At 41.5% G+C, this 26,681-nt stretch overlaps 2 protein-coding genes across 6 annotated transcripts in view; one reads left to right on the top strand and one right to left on the bottom strand.

Annotated features, from left to right (window-relative positions):
• Positions 1–26,254, bottom strand: part of col4a5 (collagen, type IV, alpha 5 (Alport syndrome)) — a 276,446-nt gene extending 250,192 nt beyond the window's left edge. The window contains exons 1-2 of one of the 2 annotated variants that reach the window (XM_059976826.1): positions 26,144–26,159; positions 25,862–26,004 (exon numbers count right to left, since the gene is read on the bottom strand). In XM_059976826.1, the coding sequence (XP_059832809.1) occupies positions 25,862–25,948 (87 nt within the window). In that variant the 5' untranslated portion in view covers positions 25,949–26,004; positions 26,144–26,159. Of the gene's footprint in view, positions 1–25,861 lie in introns of both variants that reach the window. The other variant, XM_059976825.1, reaches the window with a different exon arrangement.
• Positions 26,255–26,391: 137 nt separating this feature from the next.
• LOC132397969 (collagen alpha-6(IV) chain-like) overlaps positions 26,392–26,681 on the top strand; it is a 405,602-nt gene continuing 405,312 nt past the window's right edge. For 3 of the 4 annotated variants that reach the window (XM_059976821.1, XM_059976818.1, XM_059976820.1), the window contains exon 1: positions 26,394–26,549. The gene's annotated coding sequence lies outside the window, so the exon portion shown is untranslated. Of the gene's footprint in view, positions 26,550–26,681 lie in introns of all 4 variants that reach the window. The other variant, XM_059976824.1, reaches the window with a different exon arrangement.

The following is a 26,681-nucleotide window of genomic DNA, read 5'->3' as shown; positions in this document are numbered from 1 at the left end:
AGCTTTCCGATGACCAATTAACCTATTAACTGGTATATCTTTAAACTGTGGAAAGAAGCTATAGCACCGGGAGCAAACCCACAGATTCCACAGGGCGGACATATAAACTCCTCACCGAGGATGCTGGGGTTGACCTCTGAACTCTGATGCCCGGAGCTGTAATAGCACAGTGCTAGCTGCTACACGACCACAGCACCCCATCTGCCTAGTTCCATCGATCTGCACCTGGACCACAGCCCTCCACTATTATCCAAACTTCTCTGAAATGTTGAAATTGAACCTGCATCCATCTCTTCTGCTGGCAGCTTGTTCAGCACTCTCACCATCCTTTGAATGAAGAAGTTTCCAGTTAGGTTACTCTTAAACATTTCAACTTTCACACTTAACCCACGACCTGTAGTTTTAACCTCAGTGGAAAAAGCCTGCTTGCATTTACACCATCTATACCGCTCACAATTTTGTATACCTCTACCAAATCTCACCACATTCTCCTACACCCCAGGGAATAAAGTTCAAATCTATTCAAATTTTCCCGAACTCTGGCCCTCAAGTCCTGAATATACCCTGGTAAATTTGCTCTGTACTCTTTCAGTCTTTCAGAAAATGGGAAACTCTAGGGATTGTATTGTACAATAGAGACCGCAATCCGTCTGGAGGTAGCATAAGTAGCTAAAAGCAATTTACGGAACAGCATGTAGGTCATTAAGCCTCATATGTAATACATGCTTTCAAGTAAACATGAAATGACAATGTATTCAATGCTGTAAAAACAGTGTACAGGAAACAGTGTAGTTATTAGGAAGCAATTGCTATGCTCACATAGTAGGTGGACATGTTAGTGCCAAATGGGAAGTAAGTACAATGAAGTGATTGGCAGATGATGGAAACAATAGTATTTGACCTGAATTAATGTCACACCTTGGGCCTAGTCCATTGTTGAGGAGCACCTCACCTTCTGGTTCCTCAAAGCCTATTCACTTTCCTCACCCCTAACACTGTATTTTGTGCAGAGTTCAACAGTACAATGAGCACTGAGCACTGTTATATGGAGCAATTTAGAGCAAGGACTTTAGATCCATCTGTAAGAAAACCTTGTCTGTGGCACTCTGTTAACACAATAAAAGCTAGACCACCAGAACACATCAACTCTAAAATAGTTAAGCTCATTAGCAGCCTTTGATTTTGGAAACATAATAATTGTGGATATAGCCAAAATTAACAGAAAACGTTGTGATGGTTTACTGAGGGACAATAGTTGTCCTCATATCAGTGGTGCTGGACTCAAGACAAAATAGCAATTTGGGGGATGTGCACTGATTCTGAAAAATGGTTCCATTGATGTCGGTGGAACAAAATGTAAAAGCCAGATTACAATTCTCAGACGCTATATCATGGATTTAAAAGTAAATTAAAGATGATTCTGCATTATTTGCAGTTCTATTATAATTATACAGTACATCTTGGCTAACCCGATCATTATGGTGTTTCAGGTGAAGTGTATAAAGTTATAGTTATAAGAGTCACAATGCTATTTCTAGTAACAGAAAACTAATTCAACTGATATGGTTCTAACATTCAGGAAAAACATCAATGCAGAGCTACAAGGGCACAGGGAGAAGCACATTGGTGAATTAGCCTCAATACCATTCATACTGAACAGCAAGGCCTACTGGTTGCTAAGCAACAGAAAGGCTGACACTGCAGTGATTTGGAAGCAGGCACTGGCGCAGTCTCATTTCATAATGGAGAGCAAAGGTCCCACAGTGTAACTTGTGTATCCCCCTCCCCCCCACAAGAGATTATTAACAATAGTGTTAAGATCGTAATGTGTTTGATACTTCCACCAGAAGATTAGTCAGAGTCATTGCATCAAACAACACAGAAGGGTCCTTCGGCCCAACATGCCCTTCCACCTCTCGACACTAATCCCATTTACGCCATCACTATGTACTTCACCCTGCCATGTTTGCATATTTTTAATATTGTCTAGTCTACTTCCAATCACTCTATGGCTGGACTGCTGTCGCTTAATCCATGCTAACTTCCCCCCTCGCTCTGTCCATCACTACTCCTGGTTCACCTTACACGATCCGATAGGCTACTAACCTTTCAGGTCACTCGAGCCCCGCCTCAACTCTTCCCTTTTGCGTCGGCACGAGCTCCAGCTGGCCGGGTCTGCTTTCATTCTGGATCCTCTGCTGCACCTCAGGCCTCAAAACCTTGCTTTGCTCTGCTCTTCTCAGACTGCTCCAGCTTCACCCAGCGCTCTACCTCAACGCCCTTCACTTCCTGCGACCCATGGCTGATTACTGTTGCACATTCATTGCTTGGTTGCTCCTTCACTCTGCCTCTCCCTGTCACAGGTCCACGCTACATGGTCCGCTGGACACCACCTTGCTGTAGTTCTTTCAGGTCAGTATCAGGTTCAATATCTCTGACTTATGTGGTGAAATGCCTTGTTTCGTGGCAGCAGTACTGTACATTGCAATACATAATAAGATAAAACCATATAAATGGCAATAAGAAATATATAATTAAATATGTAGTGCAAAAAGAGAGCAAAAATAGAAGTGAGGTAACGTACAAGGGTTCATTGTCTATTAAGAAATTTGATTGCAGAGTGGAAGAAGAAAGCCCTTAACTCCGAGTGGAGTCATCGGGACGCCATAGTGACAGCATTTTTTAGCATGTTTTCTTGTTTTTACGAGGCCGAGTTGCTAGCACAATGCTCAACCCAGCACGGCTGGAAAGCGTGCAAGGGAATGGGCTGGATTTGCCTTCGCTCCAAAGCACGGCACTGTTGTCACTACGCCATCAGCCAGCTCGAGTGAAGAAGCTGCTACTAAATTGTTAAGTGAGTGCCTTCAGGCTGCTGTGTACCTCCTCTACTTTCTGCGAAGGCTGAGGAAAGTCCATCTCCCACCCCCCATCTTCATCACGTTCTACTGGGGTTGTATTGAGAGTATCCTGAGCAGCTGCATCACTGCCTGGTTCGAAAACTGCACCTTTTCTGATCGCAAGACCCTGCAGCGGATAGTGAGGTCAACTGAGAGATCACCGGGGTCTCTCTTCCCGCCATTACGAACATTTACATGATACGCTGCATCCGCAAAGCAAACAGCACTATGAGGGACCCCACGCATCCCTCATACAAACTCTTCTCCCTCTTGCCATCTGGGAAAAGGCACCGAAGCATTCAGGCTCTCATGACCAGACAATGTAACAGTTTCTTCCCCCAAGCCATCAGACTCCTCAATACCCAGAGCCCAGACTGACAGCTTACTGCCCTATTGTCTTGTTTATTATATATTGTAATGCCTGCACTGTTTTGTGCATTTTATGCAGTCCTGGGTAGGTCTGTAGTCTAGTGTAGTTTTTTTTCTGTATTGTTTTTTATGTAGTTTAATCTAGTTTTTGTACTGTGTCATGTAACACCATGGTCCTGAGAAAGCGTCTCATTTTTACTATGTACTGTACCAGCAGTTATGGTCAAAATGACAATAAAAGTGACTTGACTTGACTCTTCGATTAAAGCAATGAGAAGAAGGCACGTTGGTGGTTGGGAGTCCTTAATGATGGATGTCACCTTCTTGAGGCATTGCCTTTTGAAGACGTTAATGCTGAGTTTGCAACTTCCTGCAGCTTTTTCCGATCCTGTGCAGTGAGCACTCCATACCAGATGGTTTTGCAACCAGTTGAAATGATCTCCGCAGTTACCTCTGTAGAAATTTGTAAGTCTTTAGGCGATATGTCAAGTCTGTTTAAACTCCTAATAAAATATAGCCAGTGTTATACCTTGTTTCTAATTGCATCAATACGTTATGCCCTGGAGAGATCTTCAGAGATGTTGACACACGGGAACTTGAAACTGCTCACCCTTTTCGCTGCTGATCCCTCGATGAGGACTGCTGTGTGTTCCCTCGACTTCCACCTCCTGAGGTCCACAATCATTTCCTCGTTCTTACTGATGTTGAGGTCCACCCGGAGCTCAGATCCACCCGAGCTCCACCCTGCCAGATCCACTCCCAGTGTGCCAATTCTAAAACAGTGCATCCTCACCAATTTTGGCATTGGCTGATTACCCAGCACCCTCTTCACTTTCCATGGTCCACTTCCACTCGGCCTGCTTGACCCTGTGGTTCATTACTATTCATTACTTAGTTGTCTCCTCATCCTGTTCATTCGTACTCTTGGTTCACTCTACATGGTCTGCTAGGTCATTGCCTGCAAAAAGGCAGGTATTGAATCTCCCTATTATAAATACGGATTCTCCACAAACAAAAATTGCCACACTTCAACACAGTAGAAAGCTACTGCGTACAAGGTAGACCCTGGCCACCTTCCACAGAAACTCAGCAATCTGTTGGCATTGAGCAATATTATTATATTATATGGGAAAAGAGTGAAAATTATCCTGTAATCCTGATCAATATAGCTCCATACTTATATCATTGTGTGGAAGGCAAAATAGAAAAAAGGTCCAGGACACACACCACCAGGTTCAGGAACAGTTTTTTCTCTTCAACCATCAGCCTCCTCAACCAGAGGGGAAACTTCATTCAACTCCACTTACCCCATCACTGAACTTGTCCCACAATCTATGGTTCACTTTCACGTTCTCAATATTTATTGTTTATTTATTTATTTATCTATTATTTCATGTCTTTCTTTCTTTTTTTATTTGCACAGTTTATTACCTTTTGCACTGGTTATCTGCCCCGTTGGTGCAGTTTTTCACTGATTTGATTATGGCTATTGGAAATGAATTTCAGGGTTGTATACGGTAACATGTATGTAACAAATTTGATAAATAAATTTACATTGAACATTGAAAATAATTAAACGTGGCCCTCAGCATCAATGAAAAAAACATATTAAATTCCATAATAACTAGGCAGCCAATATTTAATTTTTGATTGATATCCATGATCTTGAATGTAAAATTGCACAAGATCATTATGCATAAAGTTAGAAACAAAAAGGCATACTATTTTTGCTAAATTGCATTGACATGGCTGTTAATTCTTTTATGCTTTGGCTTGCATTGGGTATCTATTACTACACAAATCTGAACATGATTTGGAAACTAATCACAGAATAAATTGTGACATTGATTGCTGCATTGGTGCTGCTTCATGTAACCATACTGAGCTTGTCAAATTTCATCAACTTTGTCTCTAACTTCCACTCTGCCCTTAAATTCACTTGGTCCATCTTTGACATTTCCCTGATCTCTCCGTCTCCATCTCTGGGGACAGACTGCCTGCTGATATATTTTAATCCTACTGATTCTCACAGCTACCTGACAATAACCCTTCCTATCCTGCCATTTGTAAAAATGCCATTCCTTTACTCAGTTCCTCCGTTTCAGCTACATCTGTTCTTAGGATGAGGCTCTCCATTCCAGAACATCTGAGATGTCCTCCTTCTGTGAAGGATGGGGTTTCCTTTCCCCTACCATTGTTGCTGCCCTCACCCACATCTCCTCCACTTCACAGACACCTGACCTCACCCCGTTGTCTGGCTGCTATAACAGGAATAGACTTCTTTACCTAGCACCACATGAGTGTCCGTATCTAGCACACTATTCTCCACAGTGTCTTCCATCTTCAACAGGATCCTACTAGTAAATACATATTTCCCTCCACAAACTCCTTTGAGCTTTGTGGCTCCCCACTTACCCCTTCTCTTCTCATCACCTTCCTATCCCCTCGTCTGGTGTCCCTCCTCCTTCCCTTTCTGCCATGACACACTTCACTATCCTATCAGATTCCATCCTGTTTAGTCCTTTATCTTTTCCACCTGTCATCTCCTGGCTTCTCACTTCATACCCCCTCCCCCACCAACACCTTCCCCTTCATCTGGCCTCATCTGCCAACTTGTACTCCTTCTGCTCCCCCCGCCTCCTTATTCTGGCCTTTTCCCACCTCCTTTCCAGTCCTGATGAAGGGCCTTAGCCCAGAACACTGACTGGTTATTGCTCTCCGTGTCTCACGTTCCCCCAGCATTTTGCATCTGTTACTCTGGATCTCCAGCATCTGCAACGTCTCTTGTATTTAAAATCTCACGACATAATAAACCTGGTTCTGATTCTATCAGTCCTTGTCATGAGGATGACTGAGTCAGTGAGCTTGGTGCATGGCAGGCTTCAGATGAAACATAATGTTTAAGCATAACAACATTTTTTAGTAAGTTAACTCCTACTGTGCCAGGAAGATTTAAAAGTACATTCACATCAATTGGATAGAGTCAGAGAATAACGTATTGATGATGTGAAAATACTGTAACTTCACCACATTCCTCCAACTCTTCTGAGCTAAATATGCAGTCCCACGCTGGCATATCTTTATTGATACTGGTAAAGACACCTCTAGAAGCACTGCCCTAACCCCACCTCAGGTAGGAAGCAAACACTTGGCAGGTGTCTCAACATAGTTCGGGGGGACTACAACAGCCATGTCTGATTCTATTCACACCCAACAAGGGCTCCTTATAGAAAGAATTCTACTTTGCCGGTGCTGCTGCTGGCTTATTTACTCCATCCTGATCAGAGGCACCATTCCCGCCTTCAATTTCTGGATTCTTAACCCTTATCTCAGCAAATGTTTGGTGAAAGACCAAACTTGAACCTTGAACTCAGCTGGTATTTATGGAATGCTGGCAGCATAAGTTGTTGAACTATTTGAGCCATTAGATTAAGAGTTATTTCTAAACCACCAAGTGTATTTATGAATCGAGGTACTGGGTTAATTCACTCTATTCCTCATCCTAACCGTTGCTGGGTAAACTCGTTTTCACTGTCTACACACAGTCTATTTCCCCATTTCCTCTTGTATTATATCGTATAATAGTGAATTGTGTGCATGTGTGATCTATGGTGTGCCTGTTCTGATACAGTCACGTCCCTACTCCTTAATCTTTTCCAATGTATCTGTGCTCATTCAATTCAGGATTCCTGATCAGCCCAATTTAATCGCACCAGATTTATGGCCATACTCCAGCCCCAAGGTTTTAAATCTTGTATTCTATCCCCTGTCATACTTGGCCACTCTCTTCTCCTCTATCTGTCCAGTTGCCTGGATTAAGCAAGTGCTTTCGTATCTCCCTATGTTGATCTATGTCAAGAATTTTTTTCTATTATTCAACTCTGAAGTGGATTGAGATGTTTGGCAATCCTAAACAATGCCGCAGATATCCAAGTTGTCATTAGAACTACAAGCTAGATGAAAGTCTGTTTCATATTAGATAAACAAGCGACTTGCAGATGTTGGAAATCTTGAGCAACACACATAAAGTGCTGGATGAACTCAGAAAGTCAGGCTGTATTTGTTTATTGCCCTCCATTGATTGCTGCCTGAATTGTTGAGTTCCTCCAGCATTGTGTGCGTCTGTGTGTGTGTGGTTTAGTACAAGCACTTGATTCTAATTTCCATCAATATTAGGTCCACTGAAGACAGAGGCATTCTCACATCATATATAATAGATTGGCAAATAGCTAACTAAAACAGTGGTGTGTGCCGTCGTTCATTTGCCTGTCAGTGAGTTCATCCATCCAGATATCGGGTGATGCAGCTTGCTGAGTTGCTGCCTCACAGCCCCAGTTCACTCCCAATCTTCACTACCACCTATGTGTAGTATGCATATCTTTCCTCTGACGGCATTGCTTTCTGGATGTTCCAGTTTCTTCCCATCTCCTGAAGGTTAGTTGGATAATTGGCTGTAAATGACTTTTAGTGTGCAGGTGATTTGTAGAACCTGGGCAGTTGATGGGAGTGAGGGGAGAATAAAAATTGGATCCAAATGACTGCATGATGGTCAATGCAGACACTGGGGGCTGAAGAGTTGGTTTCCCTGCTGTACGAGACCTTGACTCTGTGAGATGTGCACTCGCACTAAATGTAGATTTTCTATTTGTGCTTGCATAAGAGATACAGGCTGTAAGTATTGGCAGGCTATATACTGTTTACGTCCTACTCTTGCAATAACATTTAAATAGATAAAGACTTGACTGAGTAGCAAAATCTGGGTGGAATGGATGAGAATATGGGGATATTAAAAATAGGATTAATCATTAATGTAGAGTTAAAGTACATGGAAATGCCTGTTGTCAATGTAAGTCTTTATCTACTCGACCTTTTCCCAATAACTCACATCCTCAAATTCCGGCAACATTCTTGTAAAATTTCTCTATATTCTTTCAATCTTCTTGATATCTGTCCTGTAGGAATGTGACCAACTCTCCACACAATACTCCATGTTTGCCAAAGAAAGTAAATAGACAATAGACAATAGGTGCAGAAGTAGACCATTTGGCCCTTTGAGCCTGCACCGCCATTTTGAGATCATGGCTGATCATCTACTATCAATACCCAGTTCCTGCCTTGTCCCCATATCCCTTGATTCCCCTATCCATAAGATACCTATCTAGCTCCTTCTTGAAAGCATCCAGAGAATTGGTCTCCACTGCCTTCTGAGGCAGTGCATTCCAGACCCCCACAACTCTCTGGGAGAAGAAGTTTTTCCTTAACTCTGTCCTAAATGACCTACCACTTATTCTCAAACCATGCCCTCTGGCACTGGACTCTACCAGCATCTGGAACATATTTCCTGCCTCTATCTTGTCCAATCCCTTAATAATCTTACATGTTGCAATCAGATCCCCTCTCAATCTCCTTAATTCCAGCGTGTACAAGCCCAGTCTCTCTAAACTCTCTGTGTAAGACAGTTCTGACATCCCAGGAATTAACCTGGTGAATCTACTCTGCACTTCCTCTACAGCCAGGACGTCCTTCCTTAACCCTGGAGACCAAAACTGTACACAATACTCCAGGTGTGGTCTCACCAGGGCCCTGTACAAATGCAAAAGGATTTCCTTGCTCTTGTACTCAATTCCCTTTGTAATAAAGGCCAACATTCCATCCAATCCTCAGGAACTGATCCTGAATCTAAAGAACATTGGAAAATGATTACCAATGCATCCGCAATTTCCAGGGCCACCTCCTTTAGTACCCTAGGATGCAAACCATCTGGACCTGGGGATTTGACAGCCTTCAGTCCCATCAGTCTACTCATCACCATTTCCTTCCTAATGTCAATCTGTTTCATTTCCTCTGTTACCCTATGTCCTTGGCCCATCCATACATCTGGGAGATTGCTTGTGTCTTCCTTAGTGAAGACAGATCTAAATGTAGAAAGAGCCAAAATAATTCCAAACTTAACAGACATTCACAACAATCTAAACTGATCTTTACTAAAAATTTTCTAAGTCTCAAAACAATCAACATGGGGTTCAGTTGAGTTGGATTACCAGCATTTCAGGTTTGGGTCCCAGAATCTAAACCAGAATGGCTACATTGATAAAGAAAAGAGATTCTGCAGATGTTGGAAATCCAGAGAAATATAATATTGTTACATTCTACTGTTTTAATCAGCTTATTGCCTATGCATTAAATATGATGTGAGGATTCCTCTGTCTTCAGTGGACCTAATATTGATAGGAATTAGCACTAACAAGTGCATGTACTGAAAAACAGACATAAAATGCTGGAGGAACTTAGCAGGTTAGACAGCATCAAGGTTAACGAATAAAGAGTAGATGTTTCGGGCCTAGACTGTTTATTCCATTCCGTTGTGTTGCGCCAACATTTTGTGTCTGGTATTTTGAATGATGCCTTTTTTAATTGGATATATGGAGTCATACAAAGTTGACGGCATCAGATCACCTAGTTTTTATAGTCAACAATATTCATATCTTTTGAAAGTGGCTAATTAGTTGAATCTGGAGATTTTATCTTTTTCTAGGCAAGCTGTACAACAGGATTAAACTTTAGACATATTTCACTGTCTTCAATCACATATCTTTCACAAATCTCTATACGGTCTGGATTTTGCAATAACCAACTTTCACACATATCAGATTGAACATTATCCTGATTAAAAAAATCTAGCAATATCTTCATCTTCATTCATGCTTGTCTTTATAAACTATGCCTAGCCCACACATTTATGATTAATGCAATTTTCCTATATGTCAGATTTAACATTATCTCAATTGGTAAAACCTGGCAACATCTTCATTTTTGTTCAATCTTGTCTTTATAAACTATGTCTATCCCACACAGGTATATAATCAACGAGATCTGAAGAAAATCATCCTGCAGCATTTATGTGCATGATTTTGAGTGGAATGTGATTCACAATTGATGAATTCACACCTCCTGCTCAAACCTGCCAAATGCTTAATGAATTATTAACGGCATTGGTGCTGAAAACTTTTGCAATTTCACCAACAAAGCTTGGGGGAGGCAGACACGTGACAAGAAATGTGATCAGAACAGAGAACAAATGTGTATCCCCTTTCCCTACTTGTCATACAGAATGAATGCACCATAGAATCACCGGGGGAAATGGCCTCAATCTGTACAATAACACTTCAATGATTTTTCCAAAATTTCTGCATGTTCCTCAGAGTGCACTTTAGTGTTACTACTTTGTGCCAGCTACAACCTCTTCTTCATTATAGGAAACATCTTTAGAGAGGGGACTTAGGCCATATACAGTATCAGGATGCTGACTGAACTAGGGAGAATGTATTATCTGGACAGGTTGAGCAAGCGAGGGCTTTTCTCTATGGAGTGAGCGGTACCCTGATAGAGGTGTACAACATTGTAAGAGGCATAGATTGAGTGAATTAGGGTGGAAATGGCTAATAGAAGGGGGAAATTTTTAAATTGATTGGGAGAAGTCGATTGGGTTGCCAGAGGTAAGTTCTTTACACAGAGAGTGGTGGGTGCAGGTAATGCCCAGCCAGAGGTACTGATAGAGGTAGATGCATAAGGAACATTTAAGAAACTCCTAGATCAGTTCATGGATGATAGAAAAATGGAGGGTTATGTGGGAAAAGGATAGATTGATCTTTGAGTTGATTAAATGGTCAGTACAACATTGTGGGCAGGCGGGCCTGTATTGTGCTATAACACCCAGTCTTTTATATTCCAATATCATTCTTGAGTCAATCAACATCTCCTGCAGATCTTAGTTGACCATAATCCTCTGTCAAGCTGCCTTATTTGGGGATCTTTCTACCAATACTCTTTGCTTTAAATCTTGTTCCATTATCTGTGATCCAACATACAGCCTCTAAGTGTCAGGAAGTCATCCTAGATCAGGTCTCAAATCTCCCAGAATACGTACACAATGCTGGAAGAACTCAGAAGGTCAGGCAGCATCCGTGAGAAAAGAGTAGCCAACGTTTCGGGCCGAGACCCTTCATCAGGAATGGGGGGGAAGAGAGGGCCGAAGCCCAGTAATAGAGATAGGGGAGGGGGAATGGCTAGAGGCGCCAGGTGGAGAACCAATCAGAGGAAAGATAAAGGGGGGAGGGGATAAACATGAAAGAACTGTAGAGATAAAGGAGCAGAAAGTCGAAAGAGGAGAGAGGCAGAGAGGGACCTGGGATAGGGGGAGGGGGAGGGGGAGGGAATTACCAGAAATTGGAGAATTCAATGTTCATACCACCAGGCTGAAGGCTACCCAGAAGGTAGATGAGGTGTTGCTCCTCCAACCTGAGTTTGTCCTCATCATGGCAGTAGAGGAGGCCATGTATGGACATATCTAGCTGGGAATGAGAGGCAGCTTATTTTTGTGTCTCAAATCTCCCAGTTGTTCTACTGATTCCCATTGAAAGGCATCAGCCAATGGCCCAACGATTCCAAAACATGAACCACATACGAAGAAGATCTTACTCCTGAAGCAAATCTGATTGCCCTTCCACAGATGTTGCATGATCTCCAATTCTTTCTTGCAGTTTCCCTTTTTATTTATGATTTTCAGTATTTATACTTATTTTTGTTTTTTCTCACCGAAGTGAGAATCCTGGCTGAATTTTCACTTTTCCCTGTCACAACGGCATCATCAAATACAATGTTATTCCCACCTTTAGTAAACCAACAAGGATCAAAATGTGCAGAAACTTAATGCAATTTTTAAAGAGTTAGGTAACATGCATTGCAGATCAGAATTTAGAATATTTGAAATATCTTCCTACCAATTCATCTCCTCTCCAGTCCCCTAATGAAAAATGTTATAGATTATTATCTGAAGCTTGCTATTCAGTTGCAGTCAAACTTAGCAATGTATTTAAGAGTTAAATGAACACAACATAAGTCTCACTGAAAAATAAGTTGAATGTTTTTGAGTCCCTACAGGATAACATCTTTATTCAGCATTCCATATTTCCTTATCACTCACCAGGCTTATCATACACACTTGAGTGAGTTCAATGTGAAGGCATTTCAGCTTGGCAATGCAATACCAATTTACACTTTAAGTTCCACGTTCCAGAGCTCAACAATGGACACTATTTTCTCCCAAGACCAACTTGTTTTTCAGTTGATGTTTGTCCTTTACTTGTTGGTTTGGGCGGCGGGGGGGGGGGGGGGGGGGGTGGAGGGGGAGGGGAAACAAAGCTGGACCATACAATCTACTATTCGGTGAATTCAAAGGCAGAGTAAAAGTGAGGAGTTTTTTGAGTTGCTAACTGCCTTTCTTTCCTTTATGTTCATCCATGTTTTGGCGTCTCAGCTGTGTGTGCCTGACATGTTAGAAGTATAGATTGTCTCGACTGTGCTAAAGAGTCCAACTACATCATAGTTATTAGAGTTGATTTGCTTCCTATATTCATTCTACCTCATTAAGTTATGAGTTTTCTATTTAAGAACACCCTGCATTTGTGGTTAATTAGCTCTTCAAATTTTTTGGTCTTTCTCATCAAACCAGTCCAGGTAGAGAAATCAAGAGTCTCTTCACAGATGTTCATCTTGTTAGACCAGGTCAATCAAAATGCTGAACACATGACGCAATTCCTCTCAAATGGGAGTTGTTGGCTTATCTGTAAGGCTGGGAAAAGAAAGCCATGCTGGGAGACCTTAGAGATGCCTTAATTATGAAGAAAGGATGCAAATCTCATCGTTCTGGCGACAAAGCAAAAACCATCCACAACAGCCCCTTTCCCTTGGCCAAAGAATTGTTCTCCTAATTACTGTGAGAATCCAACACTACAGGTATAAATGACATAGTTCTCAAAGCCTGGCAGGTGTTAAGAAAATTGCGGGGAGCAGCACCAACCACTGTACATCGCATTTCTTGACCCACAAACCCTTTGACACCTTAATTAAGAGGGAATGTGAATCATCCTTTTCAAGTCCGGGTTAGTGCTTTTGAATCTTTAGACTTAAGTCTGCTTCAGAAGGGCATGTGAAACTGAACTTAACCAATAGATCCACAACAATCTGGTCTTGATGCAAACTGGCATCAGGAAAGGTTGTGTCATGCTTCAACATTTTCGCATTCTTTCTCACCAAAATTCCACACCTCATCTAAAACATGTTTTCCACCAGGATGGAGCCAGAGGATAAAAGGTTCAACCAGCACTTTCTTCACTTCAGAACCAAAACCTTTGAGTTGCACTCTTCACCCAGTGTATGCATGTGCATAGGGGCCATGCACTAAGTCGATGTCGACTCATTCACTGAGACCACAAAGAATGCAGCTCATGCTTAACATTTAATCAACAGCTTCAATTTTCATACATCTAAGGAAATAAACGTCTGATGATCAAGATCACTACCTGGCACAAGGCCTACTGGGCAAAGGAAAGCTTTACTCACCTGTATTCTTTGAAGAGATGCATCTAGAAGCAGAATTAGGGTACAGAACTGGAAATTTTACCTGTAGCTTAACTTTCTTATATTTTTATATAATCACCTGCAGTATACATATGCAAGTCCAGAGTAAATTTATCATCAAAGTACATACGTATCACCATATACAAACCTGAGATTTGTTTTCTTGCGGGCATACTCAGTAAATCCAATAACCATAATAGAATCAGTGGAAGACATCATCCCATTTCTATCCCTGAGAATGAACTTCTGAGACAAAAGTTCTATTCAAAGCTGTGGAGCTGCAAAAAATTACCAGGTGGGTGAAGAAAAAGAATGACAGAGTTCTCAAAGGCTACTTGAAAAAATGCAACATGCCCACCAATATATTGGAATCCGTATACGAACTGTCGATGTAGAGATAACATTAAGAACGTCCAGTTCAATCATTGGAAACAGATGAAAGTCCAGTGTAAAGGAGCGCACTACCTCATTATCAACTTCTGAACCAAAGGACCTTTGGTGGAATCAAATTATCCTTGATCCCAAGAAGGGACTGTCTACTTAGAAGAAAGTAAACTAACGTGATTTATGAATAAGGCAAATGGAGGCAAAAAGCAATTTGGTCTCCACTCTGTTTCTTTCCAAAATTCCTATTGTATATTTTGTAGTCATTATGTTTAGATGCATTTGCATTTGGGAATGAAATGCCAATAATCTTGTGCTTTCTAGTATTGCTATTCAGCGCTATAGAATAAATGATAAAGGATGTTAGGATTACAATCTCAAGCACAAAACCAATAATATGTTAGTCAATAATGATTAGATGATATTCACTTGATCAGAAGCAATTCTTAAAAACCAAGTGCGTTACAGTCTTCCACTCTGAATCACAAAGACAATATTTTGTATATTGTCAGTAACTCAAGATGAATTGAGTTATCCTCAGACCTGGCGTTAATAGTGGCACTTTCACCTCTGTATCAGAAAGGAACGGGTTCTAGTCTATTGAATCCAAAGTCCTCGGCTGACTCTCCATTGCAGGACTGAGTGCTGCACAGTTGAATTACTGTTGTTCAATACTACATTAACCAGAGGTTCCTGTTGCTGTACAGCAAGCTCCAACCAATGCCACTCTTTAGCTAATGTTTCTCTCCCAGCTGAACAGCCAACAGATTGTGTGGTCACTATCAGATTACTGTTTGGGAGAGCTTACTCAAACAAGTTGGTTATAGTATTACTTATATAACACCATGGTTATGATGTTTACTGCTATGCTGTAGGTATTTCATTTTAGCATTTCTATAAGGGCAGTCTGTTCTGCTTTTAGCACGTTTGGGTTTGAACTGAAGATAAAGGGCTTTGTTGTTCAACTTAGGAATGTTGTGTCAGCCAATCAGGTTGGTGGAATTGGGAAAAGGTTCTAGAGAACGCTGGGTAGAGAGTTTTTGTGATGGACACAGGTGTAGGTTGAGGTCTGTTTGGTGGGAGCTGAAAAGAGAAAGGAGGGAAGATGGCTGAGGATGCCATCCCTGTTGCACAAAATGCTTTGTCCAGATGAATGGCTTCAAGGAGGAAGGAGCGATACTCCTATGGGAGAGCCCATTTGTTTCAGAAGCAACATTCGGAAGGTGGTGCCTGTTTTCATGCAGGTGCAGTCCATAGGCTCAGTGCATGAATTAAAGACAACTTCAAGATAAGCTCTAACTTATGTGCACATTTGGACTGGGTTAACTATAATAGGTCCTTGTAATTTTTTCCTTATCTTTTTCCTCCTAACTTTTCATTAAAGCTGTCATTTGTAAATAAACTTTCTTTATAATTGTATGCGGTGTACGGCCTGTTATTTCTTGCTGATGGCTAATTTCATGGGGGCAATATTTACACAGTATTCACACAGATTGGGTTTGGATGATTGAGATGTCCCAACTTCCTGGTTTTGGTGGGACCCAAGTCATACTGACCATAGACATATAGAGTTGAAAAAGGTAGCTTTTTCACCGCTGAGTCCAGTGGCTGTTAGTGCGGGGCTAACAAGCTGCATCTCTAGAGACATCCAGTAAAAAGGGGTTTTGCTTACAACAGTAACTGTGCATAAAATAATCTTGAGTGATAATGGACTTTGGATTGCCCATCAGCCTTAGGAGATGCTATATACATATTGCCATGTGGATGAAGTTAAAAAAGAGTAAGTGCTCAGAACCTACTTGAAAAAGTGCAATTAATTTATGGGAATTCCTACACATGAACTGTCTACATGGAGATTACATTAAGAACCTATGATAATTCAATGTTCTATTTTTTCTCTCTATTATCATGTATTGCTTGTACGCAATGTCAACAAGTAATCACCACATTTGCTGGTGATATTAAACCTGATTCTGATACACTTGTGTTCTTTTCAATCACCCTCAGTTATGTCTTGCGTTTAGCGAATAGTCTTACATGACCTCAATAATGCCAAGAGCTTCTTAAAAAAACTTGCAGGTTTCTCATGCTGAGTTTTGTAATGCATCTTTTTGTGTGCAGGAGAGTTTCTATTGAGCAGGAATAGACAGTGAGTGGAGTGAAGAGAATTTTATATTTTTAGATCAACAGAAGCACAGTGAGGTGATTGAATCTTTTAATCTTCCAACCCACAAGCTGTTAATTTCAATGCCTGAATATTACCAGTTGATAATGTGCTTGTAATGCAAACTATGCAAAATCACAGATGATCGAAATGATGAAATCAGATAGAAAGCAGACAATTTTTCCACTGTTATGTAACAATACTATGTGATCTTAGCTCCATAAAGCCAGAATGATTTTCTGATCCCATATACACTCAGTGACCACTTTAATAGGTACACCGGTATACATGTTCGTTAATGCAAATGTCTAAACAGCCAATCACGTGGCAGCAACTCAAAGTATAAAAGCATGCAGACATGGTCATGAGGTTCAATTGTTCAAACCAACATCAGAATGGGGAGAAATGTAATCTAAGTGACTTCGACTGTGGAATGATTGTTGGTGCCAGCAGGGGTAGTTGAGTATCTCAGGAACTACTGATCTCCTGGAATTTTCATGCACAACAACCTCTGGAGTTTAGAGAATGGTGCGAAAAACAAGAAGCATCCAGTGAGTGGCAGTTCTGTGGGCAAAAATGCTTTGTTAATGAGAGAGGTCAGAGGAGAATGGCAGGAAGGCAGCTGCAACTCAAATGACATCAGTTTACAACAGTGACATGCAGAGGAGCATCTCCAAACAAACAACATGTCAAACCTTGAAATGGATGGGCTACAGCAGCAGCAGACCGTGAATGTACACTCAGAGGCCACGTATCTAATAAAGTGGCCATAACATAGATGCTAGAAGTCACGATGGTTTCAGCTTCTGTTTGTAGGCTTTAGCAGTTTGGTAATCGATCATCTACTGCAAAGGGATAGTAGGAGATTTCATTAGCTAATGTAAGAGCAGGTTATAAGATGATAGATCAGTTGTTATTTTTTCTCTTTTAAATTAGACCACTGAAGGGCCAGGTTTTGAGCCAGATTGTGTAAGATATCGAACAAAAAATGGTATGCTTCAATGACCAACAATAGCAACAACTCCTCAAACCTACGTAAGATTTTTAATTTTCTAAAATATTTCAAGGCTTTCTCAAGGCGTGTTATCAAACAAAATCAGCTGCAGAGGCATGTTATCAGTGATCAAAGGGACAGGCTGTACAAGCAAAAAGAAACTGTTTAAGGCTTGAAAAGGTAAATACAAAACTTGGGAATGAGACAGCAGCCACATCTGTTGGTGCTGTTGGGCTAAAAATCAGTCTTGCATCACAGTCTAGAAATGGAATTATATTAGTAGCTTATGTTAACTTGATTTCCTTCCATAAATAAAATCAAACAAGCAGCTTTTCCCTGATTGGCAGTTCAGCTGACAAGTTGCAGTCTGATTTTGCCTATGTCTGCAGAAGTGTCACGATCATTCCTGCTTGCACTTGCGTCCCCAGTTGCCAGTCTTGAGGGCATGACATGCACCTAATCTTATGAGTAAATTGGCATTTCTGAATTTCCTTCTGTCACTGTGATAGTTCATCTGGTTTCTTTCAAGAAATGGTAGAGTACCACTTCAATTTTTAATTTGGGTCACTGAATTTTGAATTGTCATCCAATGGAAATAAATTTCCTGTATCAGTACTTTCAATTCTATATTTTTTCATTAAGTTACAACAAAGATACGCCCTGATGCAGCGAGAAATTTAAGATTCATGATAACTGGAATCAACTAGATTATTGAGATCCACATGCTCAGGAGGATATAATCCTTCCAGTGAATGGAAGTGTACCTATCCAAGTAGGATGATGAATATATTATTTGCTCAGATGGGCCAAAGATAAACTTTAACATTATTTATGCAACCTTGGATGGAGTAAACCTGAGATAAAAGCAATAAAATCTTTTGCACAATTTAAGAAACTCAAATCAGTTACGATGTGGGTAACAATTAAAAAGTGAAAAGTTGCCAAAGTAAGCTTCATAAATTTTATGGCTTCGTTGGTGTCTCACCTGAAAGGTTGCTGCATCCGAAGATGAATGAAGTCCTCATTTGAGAAGAATGCTCCAAATGTATTTATCCAAGAGGTTTAGCGCTTGTCTACATCAGTTGACCATAAGATCATAAAACTATGGAACAGAATTAAGCCATTCATCCCATGGGGTCTGCTCCTTTTCATTTTGGCTGATTTATTATCCCTTTCAACCCCATTCACTTGCCTTCTCATCATAACCTTTGATGCCCTTACGAATCAAGAACCCATCTAACTCCATTTTAAATATGCCGAATGACTGGGCCTCCAGAGCCATCTGTGGCAATGATTTCCACAGATTCACCACCCTTTTCTCCTTACCTTAAGAAATTCCTCCTTACCTCTGTTCTAAAGTGATGTTCGTCTATTCTGTGGATGCACCCTTGGTTCTAGACTCTCCCACTAACGAAAACACCCTCTCCACATCCAGTCTATCTATGCCTTTCAATATCCGATAGGCTTCTTTGAGATCCCCTTCATTCTTCTAAATTCTAGTGAGTACATGCTCAGAGCCATCAAACACTCTTCATACTTTAACCCTTTCATTTATGGGATCATTCTAATGGACCATCTCTGAACCCTCTCCAATGCCAGCACATACTTTCTTTGATAAGGGATCCCACACTGCTTATACTCCAAGGATGGTCTGACCATTGTCTCAGCAATACATCCTTATTGTCCAGTTGACTCCAGAGCTGCTACAGCTCTCTGACTTCTCTCAATTATCCATCACTGGAAATGTTCATTCAATTCAATGCTGTGAGATAACCACATTGAAGGTCAGATGTAAAGTGCCCACAGCTGAAGAACTGGCAGTAATTCTGTGCATAGGCTCATATTGGAAGAAAAAATACTTTAGCAACCCACTGCTCTGGAAGCAGCTTAATGTTCCAGCAGCTGGTGAACGGGCAAATAAAGTGGCAGGAGTGGAGAACGCAAATCAGCAATGAATCAAAGTAAAAGTTCCACTCAGTGGTTGGTAAAGGCTACCAATTCAGTGTGAAACTGTATGAGTTGCACTTCTTTCAAGTCAGATATGAAACCAAGGCAAGCATGCCCACTGGGTAGGGTTATAGAACTCTATGATGTTATTCTAAAATTGATTGGAGGAGTTCTCCCTGGGAGCCTGCCTAATATTTAAGCATCATCTGATATTTATAAAAGAAGCAGATTATCTGATCTCTTTCACTGTCTTGTTAATGGAAGCTTGCTCTGATAAAATTGGCTCCGGCACATTCTTCATTATGACTGTAAATGTGCATCCAGATTGCTCTATGACTTTCTGGAACTTGGAGTTTGGGGCCCTGTCACCGGTGTGTCTGGAGTTTGAGGTCCCATCATCAATGAGAGTTTGAGGCCTGGAGTTTAGGATCCCCTTGTTAGCTAGTTGTAGGTTCAATACCAGCGATTGGAGCCCAATAAAGGAGCATCTTATCCCTACAGCTATTATCCCAGAGTGACCTGAAGACTCCATACAGTCTCCGCCAGAAAGGCAGACATGATGGATCGTGGCTGGAATTGAACAAACAGCTGCATTCTACACCATTAGTCCAGAGGCGACATTTCAAATTTCATGAGGGAGTTGGAAAATTTAAATTCAATTCATTTAATTAATCACAAATTTTTAAAAAATGAGTAATATGTTGTAAAAACAAACCTTTGGTTCATAAATGTCATTCATGGAAGGGTATCTTATCCTACCCTGAGGGATTGGTTCACCTCTTGACATTTGTACACTCTTGCGCCAGAACACAAGGCCTAGATGAAGAATGTGATGAATTGCTCTCCAGCTTCACACCACTGGTATGTCAATGGCACAGTGTGCATTATTTACAAAATACACAACAAGGCTCCTTCAGCACTTCCCAAACTCATCCAGCAGCACCAGCGCATGAAATGCCTGGAAGCAACAGTTTTAATTCACCCAGGCAAATGACATTATAGACAATAGACAGAGTAGGCCATTCAGCCCTTCTAGCCAGCACCGCCATTCACTGTGATCATGGCTGATCATACACAATCAGTACCCCATTCCTGCCCTCTCCCCATATCCCTTGACCCCACTATCTATAAGAGCTCTATCTAACTCTCTCTTGAATGCATCCAGAGACTTGGCCTCCACTGCCTTCTGGGGCAGAGCATTCCACATATCCACCACTCTCTGGGTGAAAAAGTTTTTCTGCATCTCTGTTCTAAATGGCTTACCCCTTATTCTTAAACTGTGGCCTCTAGTTCTGGACTCACCCATCAGCGGGAACATGCTTCCTGCCTCCAGTATGTCCAATCCCTTAATAATCTTACATGTTTCAATTGGATCCCCTCTCATCCTTCTAAATTCCAGTGTATACAAGCCCAGTCGCTCCAATCTTTCAACATATGACAGTCCCGCCATTCCGGGAATTAACCTTGTGAACCTGCACTGCACTCCCTCAATAGCAAGAATGTCCTTCCTCAAATTTGCAGACCAAAACTGCTCACAGTACTGCAGGTGGGGTCTCACCAGGGCCCTGTACAGCTGCAGAAGGACCTCTTTACTCCTATACTCAATTCCTCTTATTATAAAAGCCAGCATGCCATTAGCTTTCTTCACTGCCTGCTGCACCTGCATGCTTGCTTTCATTGACTGATGTACAAGAACACCTAGATCTCGTTGTACTTCCCCTTTTCCTAACTTGACTCCATTTAGATAGTAATCTGCCTTCCTATTCTTGCCACCAAAGTGGAAAACCTCACATTTATCCACATTAAACTGCATCTGCCATACATTTGCCCACTCACCCAACCTGTCCAAGTCACCCTGCATTCTCATACCATCCTCCTGACATTTCACACTGCAGTTTGCTAATGTTACTTTTAATCCCTTCATCTAAATCATTAATGTATATTGTAAACAGCTGCAGTCCCAGCACCGAACCTTGCGGTACAAAACTGGTCACAGCCTGCCATTCCGAAAGGGACCCGTTAATCACTACTCTTTGTTTCCTGTCAGCCAGCCAATTTTCAATCCATGTCAGTACTCTCCCCCCAATACCATGTGCCCTAATTTTGTCCACTAGTCTCCTATGTGGGACTTTATCAAAAGCTTTTTGGAAGTCCAGGTACACTACATCCACTGGCTCTCCCTTGTCCATTTTCATAGTTACATCCTCAAAAAACTCCACAAGATTAGTCTAGCATGATGTTCCCTTCATAAATCCATGCTGACTCGGACTGATCCTTCTACTGCTATCCAAATGTGTCGTAATTTCCTCTTCTATAATTGACTCCAGCATCTTTCCCACCACTGACATCAGGCTAACCAGTCTATAATTCCCTGTTTTCTCTCTCCCTCCTTTCTTGAAAAGTGGGACAACATTAGCCACCCTCCAATCAGCAGGAACTGTTCCTGAATCTATAGAACATTGGAAAATGTTTACCAATGTGTCCACGATTTCTAGAGCCACCTTTTTAAAAACCCTGGGATGCAGACCATCAGGTCCCGGGGACTTATCAGCCTTCAGACTCAACAGTCTATTCAACACCGTTTCTTGTCTAATATAAATTTCCTTCAGTTCATCCTTTACCCTAGTTCCTTTGGCCACTATTACATCTGGGAGATTGTTTGTGTCTTCCCTAGTGAAGACAGATCCAAAGTACCTGTTCAACTCATCTGCCATTTCCTTGTTCCCCATAATAAATTCACCTGTTTCTGTCTTCAATGGCCCAATTTTGGTCTTAACTATTTTTTTGCTATTCACATACTTAAAGAAGCTTTTACTATCCTCCTTTATATTCTTGGCTAGTTTACCTTTGTACCTAATTTTTTCTTGGTGTATTGCCTTTTTTGTTATCTTCTGTTGCTCTTTAAAAGCTTCCCAGTCCTCCGGTTTTCTGCTCATCTTTGCTACGTTATACTTCTTCTCTTTTATTTTTATACTGCCCTTTACTTCCCATGACAGCCACGGCCACCCCTTACTCCCCTTAGGATCTTTCTTCCTCTTTGGAGTGAACCGATCCTGCACCTTCTGCATTATTCCTAGAAATACCTGCCATTGTTGTTCCACTGTCTTCCCTGCTAGGGTATTGTTCCATTGAACTTTGGCCAGCTCCTCCCTCATAGCTCCATAGTTCCCTTTGTTCAACTGTAATACTGACACATCCGATTTTCCCTTCTCCTTCTCAAGTTGTAAATTAAAACATATCATATTATGGTCACTACCTCCTAATGGTTCCTTTGCATCACCCTCAATGGAAAGGTATTGCCGTTCTTTCTTTGTGCTGTGTTCAGATCCTGAAAGTATCTACCTAAGACCACAAGGACAGCAGAATATTGAGAAAGTGGCTCAGCACAATCTTCATTAGTGTTACTTAACCTACCAGCTATCACAACTTGCTCTCAATGAAGGAAAAAAAGCTCAAATCACACAGGAAGAGTCACATTGAACAATTCAGAAACAGCTTTTCCCCTCCACCTCAGATTTCTAAATGGCTCATGGACACAATCTCATTATCTCTTTTTACTGCACTATTTATTTATTTTGCAATTTGTAATAATTTTGTGACTTTGCATTGTTGGGTCATAAATAGTTTGGTGTATAAAGGATGGATATTGGGGCCTGGTGGAGGACTTTGTCAAATGGTGCGAGCTGAATCATCTGCAGCTCAACATCAGTGATGGTGATGGACTTTAGGAAGACTAAGCCTGTGCTGCTCTCTGTTACTATTGATGGCAAGGACATGGATGTAGTGAGAAACTACAAGAACCTGGGGATTGCACTGGATGACAGACTTGAGTGGAGAACCAACACAGAAGCTAAAACAGCATTTTTAGTAATAGACTTACACAACTGTGATGCACCGAAGAGCTCTAAGTGAGGTCATTCTTACCTTCGGCCATTAGGCTCGATAGTGAGTCAACCTATAACCAGGGAAGTGATGATCCTCTCCTGTTAAACTGTTTCTCGTAACTTATCTTTTTTAGTTTTCATTACTTCTCTTCTAATATTTGTCTATTTGTATTCCTGTGCACCTGTAATGCTACTGTGACACTATAATTTCCTTTGTGATCAATAAAAATACCTATCTATCTGCAGTGCTGCCAGCAAATATCATATCACATAAAAGAGTGATAATAAACTTGGTCTGATAACACAGGATGTGTAATAGCACCTTTAAGGGAACATGCTTTCACTTAACAATGAGTAATCCTACTCTTTAAATCAAAATCAGGTTTAATATCACTGGCATATGTCATGAAATTTGACATTATGCAGCAACAGTACAATGCAATACATTATAATAAAGCTGTAACTTACTGTCAAATATATATATTTAAGTTAAATTAAATGAGTAGTGCAAATACAGGAAAAAAAGTAGTGAGATAGTATTCATGGGTTAATGTCCATTCAGAAATCTGATGGTAGAGTAGAAGAAACTCTTTCCTGAATCATTGAGTGTGTTTCTTCAGTCTCCTGTACCTCATTCTTGATGGTTGTAATAAGAGGGCATGTGCCAGGTGACGGGGATCCTTAATGATGGATGCCACCTTTTTGAGCATGCACCCATGTTGAGTGTGATGTCATAGATTAAATCCTGAAATCCAGAGCAGCATGCACGGAATTCAGCAGGTCAGGCTGCATCCATGGGGAGCAATAAAGAGTCGGTGTTTTGGGCTGAGACCCTTCATCGAGTTTGGAACTGGAAGAGGAAGAAGCCAGATAGACGGCGTGGAAGCAGGCCTTTGGCTGACACTGACCATCACTATATTACACTAATTCTACACAATCCTTATAAAAATGACAACTTCCTTCTTTCCTTTTCTGGCTTCCATAATCAAAACAGTCAACTACTTGCAAGTGATTGAACAAGTATTCTCCACAACTGTTACTCTTAGGCAGGAGTTAAAGAGATAGGAATTCAGACAGGAAAAACAAAATGTAGATGATATGAAGAGGAAAACAGATATAGATGAAGGAATGAAAGGCACATGTTCTGATGTACTTGATAAACAAATAGATCTGAATTTGTGCACCAGCAGCACTCTGAACAGAGTGTCCCAGTGCATTTTGCATCCAATGAAATACTTCTTCTGGTAGTGTAGACACTGTATGAACTGTGATGGGCAATTTGCACCCCCCCCCCCCAAGCTCCCATGATCAGTATTACAATAACAACCATAACATTTGTTCAGTGACTGTGCTGGACACTGGCCAGGAGGCCAAAGAAAATTTCACTCTGTTCCTTAGGGGAAAACAATGTCATTGGATCTTGTACTTCTAAGCCAGGGGTATGGAACGCACGATTAGGTTAAAGCCTCCATCAACACTCTCCATTATTGGTAGTAATAGACTGGTCTCCGGAGTGGCAATGCTCCCACTGCCTTCGGTCTCCAGAGACAAATTAGCATCTTGTCTGATGGTGAGATATTCCACCGAACAAATTCCATTTTCCTGAAACATCTCACGGAGACAACAATGGCTGTAAACATTATCAAGCAGCCACAACTTATGCTTTTTTTTAAAGCGTCCGTAGTCAATCTCACATTGTTTTTGCATTCTGAGAATTCTTGTAGCATCTTCTCCCATCCCTCCACCCCTCTCTGATCTGTAGATAAATGCCAGTACAACAGCAGGTAACACGGCAAAGTTTCCAGAGGCAAACCCTCAAACGCTTGCAACACGCTGTGTCAACTGGCTCAGATTGTTTCGCAGTGAAACCATCGAGACAGATTCCTTTTGCCTACCGTTCGTCAGCATACAGACCGGCGTATTGGCTCCTTAAGATGCTAGTCCATGTAAAGGCGGGCTTTTTGTTTGATATCAGGGATGAGTCCTGCTTTCCCGGCACTGGTTAAATTGCACGGCACTGTCAACCTTCCTGTCAGTCGCATCTCCACACAAAGCAACGCTTGAGTTCTGATGGGGAAGGACCCGAAGTAACGCAACAAAAGCCGGCTGGAGTTAATCGTGTCCAAAGGGGGGGGGGGTATTTCGCACTTGGCCACCGCACGGGGACATCCACACACCCGTCAGTGGAGCGAGGGGGTAAAGAGACGGAGAAAGCCGTCTTTCCCCTGGGCTCTTCAGTCCAGCACGGGTTACGTTTGACAGGAATCAGACAGACAAAAGATAACGATCAAAAAGTACTAACAAGTATTTTTTCCCCATTCCTCTCGACTGAACTTCCCCTCCCCACACACACACTTCAGTGGGAAGCAGTTTGCACCGATTAGTCTCAGGGGAGGTGGCGGGGAAAGGGAAACTCTCTATACGTTGCACTTCTACGCGAAAAAGTGTAAATGAAATGTCAATTCCTCACCTAATACCGAGTCACTGATCATCCAGAACAGAGCAGAACCGATCCACCATTACAAGCAGCCAGATACAACAGTAACCTCCTCCAGTGAATGTTAAGAGTCGGCTGTTAGTTCCCCATCGCCTTGCAGAAGTCAAATCAATACTGTCTTTTGCCATTTCAATGTGGTTCCTTGGCGCCGTTAGTAACACGCGATTCAAAATAGTAACGACTATACCCCCCCCCCCCAGTTAAATCGAAATAGTTCCCCAGACTCCTTTCTGCTGTTTCTCAATATCGTAGGTATGATTCTGGATACTTTTTCTTAAGTCTAGAAAGAACAGAAACGGTACTCACCGCCGCCTCAGAGTTCGTCACCCAAGTTGTTAGCAACGATAGCGACAAGATTAGAGCAGGAAAGGTAAAATATTTTCCAAACTTCATTTTCTGGCTCTCGACAAGAGACTGATCAACTGACTAACTGCACATCCACGCATGTTCTATTTGGAAACGGGGAAAAAGAATAAAGCTGTTTAGAGCGCGAGAGAGAATAAAATCAAAGGAGCCTGTGAGAAACTCAGTGAGTGTGCTACATTTATCTGCTTCCTCTCTCTCTCTCTCTCCCCCCTCTCAATCTACCTCTCTCTTTCACAAAATTTCTCTCTCTGTCCTCTCTCTAAGCAGCCCGGCACGCTCTCTGTCTCCAGAATTCTTCGGCAATCACGCAAAAAAAAATGATGCGTTCGAGGTGGAGGGAGTTGAGCAATAGATCAAATCACCTCGAAAAGGCAAATGCGACGTGACGCCCCGCCCCGTCACACAGCTCGTCTTCAACAACCCCCTCCCTCCATCTCCTCTATTGTTTTTTTCCGCACAACTTTGATTATTTTAGTGGACTGGGGGGGGGGGGGAAGTTTAGCAAACTTTCTTTGTGTGGAACTATTATACTTTAGCGGTTATATTAAAAAACCTACACTAACGTTAGCAAGGAATTTGGACGCTGAGGGTGGCTTAGGGAAAATAGCTTGCTGATAATGATAAAGAAGTGAGTATAATCTGTTAAACAATGTATTAAAACATCGGCTAACATCGTAGAACTAGTTACTTGGGCGTTCTGCTACTGTGGCTCTAATCGTACTAATACACTTGCTCCTATTTTTGGAGTGAGACTGTAATA

This window comes from Hypanus sabinus, chromosome 8 (assembly GCF_030144855.1).
Source record: "Hypanus sabinus isolate sHypSab1 chromosome 8, sHypSab1.hap1, whole genome shotgun sequence".
NCBI lineage: Eukaryota > Metazoa > Chordata > Chondrichthyes > Myliobatiformes > Dasyatidae > Hypanus > Hypanus sabinus.
This window is presented reverse-complemented; position numbering and strand designations above follow the sequence as displayed.